The 13,980-nt window shown below is 36.5% G+C and overlaps 1 protein-coding gene across 7 annotated transcripts in view; it reads left to right on the top strand.

The window, feature by feature from the left end:
* Positions 1-13,980, top strand: part of DPF3 (double PHD fingers 3) — a 208,596-nt gene that overhangs the window by 167,614 nt on the left and 27,002 nt on the right. For 4 of the 7 annotated variants that reach the window (XR_015697547.1, XM_087721813.1, XM_087721832.1 and 1 more), the window contains exon 8: positions 8,693-8,821. Coding sequence is in view for 3 of the 7 variants with exons in the window: in XM_087721813.1 (XP_087577939.1) it covers positions 8,693-8,821 (129 nt within the window). In the remaining 4 variants the exon portion in view is untranslated. Of the gene's footprint in view, positions 1-8,692; positions 8,822-12,162; positions 13,433-13,980 lie in introns of all 7 variants that reach the window. The other 3 variants (XR_015697543.1, XR_015697541.1, XR_015697542.1) reach the window with 1 other exon arrangement.

Below are 13,980 nucleotides of genomic sequence, written 5' to 3'. Positions count from 1 at the left end.
ATTGCATAGTCATAAAAAGTACTTCAATAGTGCTACGTTTTGCTTTTGTGGTTGCAGATCTACCCTTTTACATACAGTTTGTGAATATTTCTGAATCACCAAATATTCATCTGCATTTAATTAGGCAGAAAAATCTGAATGTGCAATTTTGTCAGATAGAAAACTTACATAGAGAAACTTAGTGATGAAGCACAGTAAACACATTCTCCCTAGAAAATGCCATTTAATAAGTTCCAAATAAAGGTTTCCCTGAAGTCAGGCTTGATTCATTTTATCACAGGCATTGGACCTGAAATCCAAGACACTTATGGTTCTTCTCCCTGGTTTCTTTCACAGTCTTGTCATTTGTTCTTTTCTCTTATCTAGTCTTGCAAGCAGGTCTTCTGGTTCATCATGCAGAAGTGCAGATAAAGAAGGATAGATGGGGTCGGACATTGTGTTCCATTTACTTTTGAATCAGGAAATGAAAAGGTCTAACCCCAGTACACTAGAGTTGGAAAGCTGACCAGAAACTATATTTTAAATTACTTAACATTGTGGAGTTAATTCAACCTTCAAGCTATGGGCAAACATTATGGTTTACTGCCACTCTGCTGGGGAAATCATCTGAGGGAAATCTTGCAGCTGAAACTTGATTTAATCTATCATTTCCAGAGATTAAGAAAAAAATGATGCCATTATTTTAATGGGTTCCAAGCTATTCCCCTCATTTCCCAAGCAAAACTTCTTCGAAACATTTTTAAAAAGTACACCTAAGCATAAGTCTATGAATAGAGAAATAAATAAAAGTAACTTCTCTGATGGAAAGAAACTGTCCTTACCCTGAGCAGCAGTTTTTTGAATGTTACATTGGGAACTTCTATCTTTTCTTTTCTTTTTTTCCTCTCAGTACTATTTTCCCCCCTTGGTTAGTCATATGAAGTATATTTGAATATAAAGTACTTTTTTCTTTCCTTTTTAAGGAGGTTCTCAGCATGACAATGACAAATATGAGGGAGAAAATACTGTATGTAATGAAATGTAAGGTTAGGCAGTGTAATGTAATATATATTTGTGCCAGTAGTGGGTTGCAGTGGTGGGTTGCAGGCGGTACACCCCGGTATAGGCGTACCGGAGCCTTCCCGGAGCACCGGCTACCGTTCCAGTACGGTGCTCCAGAGGGCCCACCCGCCCACCCAAGCTCCTTACCGGTCTTTTAAGTCTTTGCCATGCATGCGCATAGTGCTTTCAGCACCTGCGCGATGCTCCACTGAGCAGCTGCAGCATTGTGGAAGCTCGTGGAAGCAGTAAAATACATGCGTGTGTTGCTCACTCAGGCGCTGCGCACATCCATGTGGACGACGCCGGACTCGTTCCAACCGAACCGGTTGGAACGGGATCTGGAACCCACCACTGTTTTGTGCATGTATGTACATACATGCACACATACACTCTCTCACACACACAAATACATAGAGAGACCCATACATACTGTATATGTGTGTGTTTGTGTTTGTGTCTGAGGAAATGTACAGACTAGCAATGTGCTTGCAGAAATTGCATGAACTAAATGTGTGTCTTTATGCATTGCTATATAGAGCTAGATCAGTGAGCCTGAGAGATGGCTTTTGAGTGAATATCTTATTTGCTATACCATGGGTGTCAAACACATGATGTCACGTTGCCTTCATGTGACGTTTCATGACGTTTTTCCCATTTGCAGAGCTGGGGTGGGCGTGGCCGGCGTGAGACACATCCAGCCCGCAGGCCACCAGTTTTACACCCCTGTACTAGACATTCTAATGCATGGTGTTTTCTAATAATGACAACAATCATTAAATACAATTGTCTCTTTATTGGCGCATGTTTGTGAACAGAAATAATGCAATCCTCTTGCCCAAGTTCAAATTCCTTCTAGAAGATAGAAGGTGAGGTATTATAGACTCCAACCATTACTTATGCACATCCTTTTCAAATTCCAAACAATTGTATAAGCATAGAGCACTCTTGTAGTTTTAATGAATGTGCTTAGTTGCATTGTAAAACCTTGCCTTAATCTCAGTTTCTGTATATAAATATTGATACTTCATCTGCAAAACTCATCCTTCTAAAGGTGCAAAGTTTAATATAAATATTGATTTACAACCAAATCAGAAATTAGATATTTTAATGTCTGATTCCTGTTGTCTACATTGTATATGAAAATCATTTTTGCGGGATAGTTGCAAAATTACAGTCCATATGCATATTTTAATCACACAGATAGTTCAGACCACACAGTTACTTTCCACATTGGCATTAATGTCTTTCATAAGGATACTTGAGAACATAAGCAACTTTTCTGCCCAATTGTTCAATGGACAAGATTCTGTTATTGCAATCTTACAATTAAGGTAGTATTAGTATTTGTGGTTTTGGTTTCTTGTCTAGTCTACCTCAAAGGGCTGGCATCAATCTTGCCAGCCTGAAAGAATTTCTCCCCTCCTTTGCCTTTAAGAGAACTAGGGAAAGTCTCTGCTGAGACAAATCCCACCCCCCCACCCCCGCTTCCATTCCTTCTATGGGCTGAGATATCTTTTGCCTGATTGTTGTCTTTTGTATCCCAAGGTTATTCTCACAGCCTCTACAAAAGGCCTCAATGGTTATTCTACCAAGTATAGCCAATATGTCTGTGGCATATTTCTTGACTGTCGGTTTCTTGATTGCTTATAGTCAATCCTAAAGGGCAGAAGCTACCCATTACTATAATAATTTCAAGCTAGCAACCATATCTATTATCATTAGTTTAGTCTTCTTAATATTCACTATGCTCCCTGACTTTCATTATTTCCGAGTCATTTGCATTTTCAGCAATCCTTAATTCATAATCTTTACCATATTATTGGGTCATAGTAGAAGAATGCACTCTTCTGAAATCTTCTCCTTTTCAAATATCTTCTACCTCTTTCCTCCCAATGATTCATAATGTATTTTAAGCACAGACAGAAGAATGAGATAACAGAGTTTTGATATGGTAGAATAGATACTAATATTTTGTCTACAGGGAGAACATAATCTTTTTCAGTTCATGCACCTGGAATTGTAGAACTGCCCTATTTTTGAACCCACAACAAGTATTTTCTTTTCCTGATTTGTTGCACTGTTTGGCTCTCTTCTTTTTCTTTCCCCTCACAAATTTTTCTGTTGTTATCAGGAACAACTAGTCGTCTCCTCCTCCTCCTCCTCCCCCCTCCTCCTCCTCTTCCTCCATCAGCCTTGTCCCTTGAACTGTCATTTTGGGGTGAGAGAGAGTGACAGACCAAAGTCACCCACCTAGCTTTCAAGTTTTAAAATGGGATTAGAACTCACCATGTCTTGATTTCTAGCCTGGTGCTTAAGACAATTTAGATTAAAGTAGCTCTTAATGACATATGAAACTATCATCTCATATCATTTTAATACTTTTTTAAACCAAATGTTCCTAATACTATCAGAACAGGATGAGATTTTGTAATAGAACCTGTAGAACAATTTTAATTTAGTTTAGTGTTGTCAGATGAACAGCAATATTTCTCAACTTAGTACTATCCAAAAGTTAGGCTGCTACTCCAATTATCCACAACTAGTATACTAGCTAGAAAGTAATAAGTGCTCAAATTAGTGGCAAAGAGGCCTAAGATCAATATTTGAATGGCATGGGGGGTGGCCAGAGCTTTAAAAGACTGAGATTGTACCTCACAGCTGCCTGCACTGTTTCCTTCTTTGTTTTCTTTGGTATTATATAGATGGCTGGCTGACAACACATGCATTTCATTGCAGGAGCTCATTTATTATTTTAGTTTTTAAATTTTTATCTTTATAAGTTGTACTTAATATTCTTAAATAATTATCCAGCACAGAGCTGACAAGCATTCCTGCCTTTAATAATATTCCAAAGGAAGGTAGGGCCAGGACAAAAACTACATTGAATTACATTTAAATTGTCCACATTAACACAAATAAATATAGTTTACATATTCTTAGAAAATTCCCTCTTCTGTCATATTTAAAATTCAGGCTATAGTTCAGGTTCTGAAGATTACACTCAATGCTTCTACTAGGGTTGAGCCCTGCTGACCTATTGGCAGCACTGATGAGGCATGTACTAAAATTCACTACAAACAGAAGAACTTCGGGATGTATAAAGGTTTAGACCTGGTTCCAGAAAGATGCTTGGGGGAATGCTCAAGTGGTTGCAAATTAATTTATCCATTGCTGATTTTTCTTGTAAAATGCCATAGGTCCTTAGTTGATTAGGTCGTATATAAGTGAGATGAGTAAGTAAACAAATAAATAAAATTTAGCAACTGTCTAACCAGCTTCATGTTTTCTCAGTGTTGCATAGTGATGACACAACCGCTTCAAAGAGTTAGAAACAGGTGCTACATTTGCACTACCCTGTGGTTTGAAGCCCTTGTTTAGAAACAAATGCAAATCATTGAATAACTTTTGAACAGAATGGTGAGTTGATCTGGAATATTTCCCCTGATATTCCAGCTTTTTTTAACTTGCATAGAATTCTTTTTTCTCTTTAGAAAGAAAGGAACATTGCAACTATCTTCTCCCTGCAGTTCAAATTGCAATTCATGTTACTGTGTATCCCCTTCCCCTCACAATACCCAGAGCGGTGTAGTTTCCAATTTGTTCCATAAATGGAAAGTATATATTTTTTTCCTGCATTAGCACGGCAGAGAAACGCTTTCCTCTGTAGTGACAGACAGATACCTGGCTTTAGAGCAATGATAAGGCATCTTGGTTGAGGTGGTAGTGATATTAGCATTTTCCTATCACATACAAAGTCAGGCTATCAAAAAGGCTAAGAAACAGGAGTAGAGAAATGCAACAGTGGGAGCAGAGGACAGTACAAAAATCCTTTTGAATAAAAGAGGAAATGTTTGAACTTGGTTTTTTGTTTTTTTAACGTAAGCTCCATCTGGCTTGTCCTTTAGCACTCTGGGAGATTTCTGCTGCCTGCTGTATTTTGCTTCCGTCCCCACCTCTGTCCTGGGCAAAACAATGTGCAGTCTGTGCAGGGAGCCATTCTCTTTGAATCCCACCCCAATGACTTTCTTCATTTCTCATTAAACGTTGGGAGAAAGCCAGCCGGAAGTGGACTCATCTCCAACAGGGATTCAATTGCTTCTTCTCTATGCACATGGCGCTTCCAGGAACGTGCCTGCTCTCAGCTGCCGGTGTTGTTCTCCTCTTCCTGTTTATTTGATGTGGCGATGGTGGTAGTTTTAATTTCTCAAACCCATCTATGCCTTTTGAAAAGAGAGGGGGGGAGAGAGGGAGGAGGAGGAGGGGGGAAAAGGTCACAAATCAGTTCTTTACACTTGAGAAATGGAGTAATAACAGGTGGCAAGATCAGAGGCAGCCAAAGCCTGGAATTTTGGTTGTCATGGAAACATGTCAGCCTGCGGAGAGATGAGCGCTGTCAGCAGTAGGGGGGAAAAAGGCACACGAGGGGAAACTCAATGCCATTTACCCTGTAGGTTCAGATTGTATGTCAGCCGTCCCTCCGAGGGATGAAGGCTAGAAAGATATGAAAATGGGGAAGCCAAATCCTGCCCACAGATTGGAACCGTTCAAAACCGGGTTTCTGCACAGCTTAAGCCATCAAACAAAAGCTTTTTGTTTTCCTTTTTGCAAAGAAAACACCCCAACCCTATTACCCATTGTGTTGTGTGCCGTTTGGTCTTCGTGCCAACAGAAAAGGCTCTGCTGGCAGGTAGACGAGTCGCACCAGAAGCAGATAACAGATTTCACATTACGGATGCCATTAGAGTGTAAAATGCTTCCCTGCCTTTATTTTGCAAGTTCTAGTATATAGTTTCTTCATGTCATTGATGGGAGTTTTTCTGGTTTTCTGGTGAAATGATACCCAGAGCATTAAATTCAAAAGAGAGTTATGATGCTCAATGCTAGAGGGTGTGTGTGTTTGTTTTGTGTGTGTGTGTGTGTGTGTGTGTGTGTGTGTATTCCTGTAGCGCTACTCCACCCCAAAACCCACCCTTAAGAAAATCTATTTTAAAGTAAAGGTAAAGGTGGAGGACATCTTCAGGAATTAGCACAGCCCAGAAGCAGTTTGACATTTATTGTCTGGCATGGAAACAGAATGGATTGGAAAAGAGACAAAAGTATACGATACCATCAAGAGAGTAAATGAATAGAAATGGAAATGGGCTGGTCACATAGGAAGAAGAACTGATGGCAGGTGGGGAAAGGCAGTCATAGAAGGGATCCCACTTGATAAAAAGTGTTCATGAAAGAGACCAAAAACAAGATTGCAATATATCAGCAAGTTTTGGCAAAAGAAAGCTCAGGACTGTGTTGGTTGGAAACATGCAGAAGAGGCCTTCATCTTGCAGTAGATAGAAAATGGCTAAAATGGTGGTGGTGGTGACAGTGGAGTTGGTGTTGGTAATGAAGATGATAACAGAAAGGGAAGGAAGAAGGCAAACCAAAAAAGAAACTGCTAAGGCCTATGCTCTGAGGGAAAGGCACAGAGACGGAATGGATGTAACAACCTTTATTAACGCTAACTGAACAACAAATGAACACTTGTAGCCTGACAGCTCTTTTATATGCGAGCTATCAGATCAGTATCAAATAGGAAGCCTGCTACGCTCCCGCCAGACTGCAGCCGCATCGGAACCAATAAGCACTTGCGCCTTGGTTGATTGACACCCGTGGTCATGGGTGCTAGGACTTAGCACTCCTTTCCCTGAATTGCGCAGACGTAGTCCTTTAGGTAGGCGGGCTTCCGGTGGCTCCTCCCCGAGTGCCTCAGTTCTTGTTTGGCTACCAGGGAAGGAGGTTGTCCAGACTCCTCCTCTGCTGATGGCATATGCTTGTCTAGGCCTCCTGGAGACTCTGCCCTTGCCGGATGACTGGAATCATCAGTTTCTGTCTCCCTCTGTATGCATTGGCAGAAAACAAAATGGCAAGTGAAACGGGTTGGAGCCAGTGCATAATGCCCCTTTAACTTGGCAAGCAGGATATCCCAAGGTGAAAACCAGCATGAACTAATGCTGGAGCCGCCATGGAGAACATCTCCAGCCCACATAAACTCTCTTCCTCTCTTCCTCTCTGTGGATATCTCAGTAAAATCATAGGCAATAAGGAAGCATTTGAAGCGCTGAATGAACGCTTCCCAAGATTCCCTCTCCGGCATGAATGCGGTGAAGGGATGTATTGCCGTCATTGTGAAGAACATTGTCAGTGGCTATTACTTTGAGAAATTGATTGATTTCCTCTCAGGATCCCACCTTCATCGCCAGTGCTAAAGCCTATGCTCTGAGAGAAAGGCACGGAAATGGAATGGATGCAAGAACCTTTATTAATGCAAACTGATCAACAAACGAACACTTGTAGCCTGACAGCTCTTTTATATGCGAGCTGTCAGATCAGTAACCAATAGGAAGCCTGCTATGCTCCCACCAAACTGCAGCTGCATCGGAACCAATAAACACTCGCATGTTGCTTGATTGACACCCGTGATCGTAGGCACGAGGACTTAGAAGAAACTCTTGCCTTTCATTCTGAACATTTCTAGAAGGCCTCATTTTTAAAAAGTGAGATTGGTAGTCCAAAGCTTCTTTTTAAATTAAAAGAATAAAACAAACAACCACAGTTGATTTTTGAGTAGCAATTCATAGGAGCTAGGGGTATATAGATTAGTTTGTTCCTTATCTTTGAAAATATATGTGAAAATAATAATGTGATACAGTTTACCAGAGCCAATAATCTTTGGCTCCATAGCATCCAACATAGTTGATGGTCAGAAAACTTGTGATAGTGGCAAAGAATGAGGATTGAGCTGCTATGCTTTCCATCTCCCTCCTAGATGTTGCCGTGAAGATACAGGGCCATACTGGTGAGGAAAGAATGATGGCTGTTTACTATTCCTAACTTCTGACCAAAAAGAAATTGGATTGGATTCCTACTAAGCTGGTTGAACTTAGGTCACTCTTCATTCATATAATAATACTAAAGTAAGAGTTACAATTGCTTGCAGGCTGAGAACCATGCTGATCTTTTCAGGGCCATGGAATGGATTTAGGAAAAAGAAGTGAATTAGTCCAGGACAAAGATGAAATTTGATGTAATTTAACATATTATTAAATAATTATTTAATAACATTAAATAACATTAATGTGATGTTATGTATTCCATTTGTATGTATTCTGTGGATATTTAATAATTTTCTTCCTCAGTCACATTAAAAATTACATCTTTTGAAGCAATGCTGTCTTCAAGGCTTTGGGGAAAAACAGATTGTTTTGGATTCAAGTGTGGTAAACTTTCAGGCTAAATAATGTAATTTATTTATTTTTTCTAGCTTAGAACCCATCACAAGAAAGAAATGGTGCTCATGAGCCATGGCAAATGAATTCATATAGCATACTAAGCCAAAGATAAAACACATTATGGCTCACTATTGTATAACAATAGTTTTTGTCACATTTATTACTGCTTTTGAGTTGTATTGCATTTTAAAACTGAACTGGGATCCAACTGCTTTAATTTCTTTTAGAGAGTCAAAGGATCAAAACCCAATTTTGATCCGTTGGCTTTGACCAGTTCAAATTTTCAGTTCATAAATGTGGTGTCCAAATACAACTAAGCTAATAAGAATAAAATATACACATGGAATTTCTCTCAATTTAAAATAATATACTTCTACCTACAGCCCAAAAAGGACCAGATGGGGCCATCATTTCCAATAACTACTGTGATTTCTGCCTTGGAGGATCTAATATGAATAAAAAAAGTGGACGACCAGAAGAGCTTGTTTCATGTTCGGACTGTGGGCGTTCTGGTAGGTGATATGTTATTGCAGCTATCTGTGAGCATTAAGCAACAACAACACTCTTTTCATATCTTGATATTTATAGAGATAAGATTAAGGGATTGTTGAGTGGATTATGTTTTACAATATACGATTGAATGCATATTTTAAAACTAATGGACAAACACAAAAGTAAAAAGTCTTGTAGAAAGACATTTGTTCTCATTTAGATGAAGACAAGATTAAAGGAGAGTTTTTCTCTTCACATGTTACATTTGGTATTCAACAATGTGCCACTCACATTTTCTACAGCCTGGATTATGATCCATACAATGGATCATTCTTTCTGTCTCTGCCTCTCTTTGTCTATCTCTTTCTCATACATGCATGCAAACAAGCACACCTCATATTATGGGGTAAGGTTGAAGACAACTGACTGATATTATTTTTTAGAATGTAACTTTTAGGGAGTTTTTTTCTCCATTTAATATATATGCTTGTGTATGTATTTATAAGTGTGTGCTTTATAAAAATTAGTTCCTCCATCATAAGTATTTTTTATTTCGTAGAAGTTGTGTTTGGATATTTTTATTTATTTATTAGAATTTATCCCAACTTATTAATTTATGAATAAGTTGAATATTATTTTAACAAAGAAAGTTTGTAAAAGCATTGACTGTGATGTACCGTATATGTTTTAAAAATCATTTTTAAAAAACTACTTTAAGACTTAAATTTAAAACCCATTTTTAAAGTATACATGTAGCCCTTCTGTGGCAAGGTATTTATTTCCTATTTTCTTTTTTAAGTTTCCAGAGATGTTATTTATGATAGGAACTATTTTTTGTCTTAAATATGTATATGGATGGGGATTATAATATCCAAGTGTATGCACTGCATATACACAATATAAAATTCAGTTTGTTGTTTCTCCTTCTAAAAATTGTTAACTTGAGTCTATTGTTAAAACAATGCCAAAACATTTTTTGAAAAATTTTGATTTCTGAAAAATCAGAAATTCTTCATTCATTTCCCTTGCTTCACTAAATATATATTGACAACAGCGGAATGCTTTTTATTTTTCTGGAGCTTCATACTTATTAAAGGGACAACAAACAATTGTGTAGCACTTTAAAGAATCATCTTCCTAAAATTAATGCAGCTTTAGTCACCCAGTCTTTTGGGATGAGTGACCATAATAAATTGAATAAAATTATTCAATAAATAAACTTATCGTAGGTAAGCAAACTGTGTATATGTGTCACACATGCATATATGGACCCATAACTATAACATGCTACATAATGCATTTTTCAGTCACAAAATGCAACAAAGTGCATTTATCTATGTGTTCCATGGCCTCTAATATGACTGGACAGGGGAAACTTTTACCTTTACCTTTTATCCCTGACCTTATATATACACCTTATATACATGTTTCTTGTTCTCCACCAGAATAAATCACATCATACATTCTCTAGCTACACTGATTTCAGGATTTTGGTTGCAATATTATTCATCTGCTTATTTAACAGCATTTATACCCTGCTGCAATTAATTAAACTCTCAGCAAATTACTGATTTCTATTGGGCCATCCTTAAACTACACATAGCCCAGGTGGAAAAACTAACAGAACACAACAATATTGGAGACAGATAATGTCAAATTAATCCTAGAGTGGAGAAAAAAGCCTAAACATCAGTTGTTCCAATTAGCATCATTTAAACATGATCAATTATGTAAAGCCCTACTTGAACAATGTTACTTTGTTCTCCTAGACCTTGAACAGTAGGCCTGTCCTTGAGTATTGTGGGATTTCCCTCATCTGAAAGAACTATTGGTATATAAAAACAGGCTGCTTATCAGACACAGAAACCTAAGGACAAAAAATGTGAGACTTTGCCTACCCAACCATCAATTTTATCCATGTATATATTTACAGAATGATATTGCAGGAGCTACAATTCCTCAATTTGTGATACACCTGCATAAAAATCTGGCAAAGAGACATCCTGGTTGTGGGTAAAGATCCATCTAATCTAGCACTCTAGCACACAATAATAGCCAAGCAGATGCAAATGGTTAACTCCAATATTTGGAGGGCTCCTCCCTCTGTTTCTTTATATCTATATCCATATATCTGTGTGATACATGCATTCATTTTAGGAAAGTTCATGAAAGCTTGGGTTACTTTATCTTTAAAATACCTCAAGGTGTTTTAATTTGCTACACCATGAAAGCATAGCTTCCCTCTGGATATTTTTATTGACAATAATTAATTCTGACCATATTCATTGTCTGTGAACTACCAGCCAGAGGCAGAATTTCCAACATACTTTACTTTTCATACTTACTTTTATATTAAAAAAGTTTTTCTTATCTTCTTGTTCTCCTATTTGTAAACCATCTTCAAAATATGCCATAGCAGTTTGATTTTATATATGGCTTTTTAATGTTGGAGTTTAGTGTGTGTGTGTATATATATATATATAAACATATATATGTATATGAGTGTGTATGTGTGTATATACACACACTTATACCAAAACTTATTTTCTCTCTATAAAGTTATATTGTATGTTTATTAGAACTACTGATCAACAAGGAATAGGGGAAGGAAATATTTCACACTTTACGGAATGGATTCTGTAACATAATGTTTCTGATATATATTAAAAATTATATACTGTATTAGAAGTCTTCCACGCTCTCTCTCCCTCCTGCTTTAAAATGTTTACTTTTACTTAAGATATTTTTACAAAGACATTTATTGCAATATGTATTTATTGTTAAAATATTTTCTATTTTAATTTGCAAAGAAATCATACCGCTTAGGAGAACTGGTGCAGAAAGAGAACTCAATGAGGTGTTTTTTTTAAAAAAATGGGAAATTTATGAAATGGGTTATTATCCTAAAATAAAGTGGTTGATACCAAATGAAAGACAATCATTGTACCCTGCACTTTTAATGGATACATAATACAAACTCTGGGCTCAAGAGAAAGTTACTCATATAATTACAAAAATATTTTCTGTGTGTTTCAAAGGAGAGGAAAGCAGGGTTAACCCTTTTGCTGCCTTAGATTATGGGGCATCTGGAGTGGTATAAATATTATTTTATTTTTTAAAAAAAATCAGTTGTTGTTTATAATTTCCTTACTATCCATGTTTTTTTATTGCTTTCCATTATTGTCCTGAATATATGTGTGTGTGTGCATGTATGCACAGGCATATATACATATATATTTACGACTGAGGTAACTCTTTTATCTGAAATTTCTAATAATGATTAAAGTAATGTTAAATAATGAAATAAATCATGATGCCTGTTACTTAACCCATGTGCTGATATATTCATCATACATGTCAGCTCATTTGGGAAGAGAAAGCAGGAAGGAAGAAGCGGCTGCAGCATTTCCCACGGAGGACTTGTTCGGTTCCACCTCGGAAAGCGACACCTCAACTTTTCATGGTTTTGATGAGGATGATTCGGAAGAGCCTGTCTCAAACTGGAGCAGCAGCTCCCACTCTGCAAAGAAAAAAGGCAGTTGCTAAAATAACTAAAGCACACAAACTCTATGAATGACTTTTCTGCCCTTTCTGCTACTTTTAAACTCTTACTGTTGTTACTGCATTTTTTTTAGAGCCACCTGTTTTCACTTTGGGGCGAATACACTGAAAGCACAACAAACTAATTTTTTTAAAAAGAAAACCTCTGAAATCTTTTTTTTTTTACATTTATTTTCAATATTTCCTTAACAGTGCAAATGTGAAATGTGGATATCCTTTTTTTAAGTAATAAGTAAACAATTAAATAGAAGAGCGCTAATTTTATCAGCTTTTAAGATATATATATATAGGTATAGATATATACATATATATTATACACAGGTACAACACAAAATCGGAAGGGTTGGACACCAGCAGGTACCTATCTCAAATAGTGTTTTAAATATTTATTTCTATATTCTATATATTATTAGAAGAAAGACTTGAGATTAAGGCAAAAAAAAAAAAGCATGAATTCTATGCGATAATCTAATTGTTAAAAAAAAAAGAAAAACAGTGATAGTATGAATAGTTCAAAATGAAAAGGAAATCCAAATGTTTGCAAGTGTGAATTTTGCACTGCAAAAAGATTGCATTTATTGTAGCACACTGGATTTTTTTTCCTATTCCCCTTTTGTACTACTGCTATGTTCACCATTAAGAATATACCAAACACAAGGATGATTGACAAAATCACAAACACAAATTTCCTGCCATCTTCATTTTAATGTCTTCATCTTTCCAAGTTTAGCATCATTTTACCAGGCACTGCTTTTTGGATCTATTTTGCTTGTTCTTTCCATCACCATTTTAGAAAGGACTTTCTGAGCACATCTGTGGAATACACCCATTAATTCTATGGATGAAATAAATAATGTGAATCTTGAAAGGAAAGGAAAGAAAAGAAAAATATACCTCATGTTCCTTATTTTATTTTTTAAAAATAATATTAAAAACCCATTTAGTCTTATTTTTGATATTTTTCTTGAAATAAACCAAAGCAATACTCACTAATTTTCAAAGGGCAGCAGAGAATACCGAAACTGATTTGCTATTCCAGCAACATAAACTTGAACAGCAGGATTAAAAAGGTAAGTTGCAAAATAAGCATGTTTTGTTCTTCGTGAAATGCTTGTGCTTTGAATTTGTTGCAAATAATCACTGTGGCTAGTGAAACTCAAGGTAGAGAAACAAATAAACCAAGATATGAATGAGATAAGAGATACCTCTTTGTGATACAACCAATCAAATCAGCAAGTGTCTAATTAATTTTAATTATCCATTGCTTTTAAATAAGGAAATGGTGGCCATCAACTTCAGAACAATCCAGGATATTGTTTAATTTTAAGTACCTGGATTCCAAAATTGAAAATCAGTTTCTGGGTTCAGACAGAATGGTGGTTAATGTGAGACTTCCCACTTTGTAAATTTTGTAAAGAGATTAATAAAGGACTATATGGATAAGCAAAATTATTGTTCATAGTATCTTAGTTTATTAGTTCAGCAATTCATCATATTTTACATTAATTAATATTTCATACGTAACTGTGGTTAAGATACACATTTAAAATTAAAATGCAATTTAGTTGACTGAATTATGTCCTGTTTTCTATGTGTCTATATATACATTTATGCGTTT

The sequence above is a fragment of the Thamnophis sirtalis genome, unplaced genomic scaffold, assembly GCF_051295495.1.
Source record: "Thamnophis sirtalis isolate CommonGarterSnake01/CBP01778 unplaced genomic scaffold, rThaSir2_p1.2 scaffold_1, whole genome shotgun sequence".
In the NCBI taxonomy this organism is placed as follows: domain Eukaryota; kingdom Metazoa; phylum Chordata; class Lepidosauria; order Squamata; family Natricidae; genus Thamnophis; species Thamnophis sirtalis.
The sequence above is the reverse complement of the archived record's forward strand: the minus strand, read 5'-3'. Positions and strand labels throughout refer to the sequence as shown.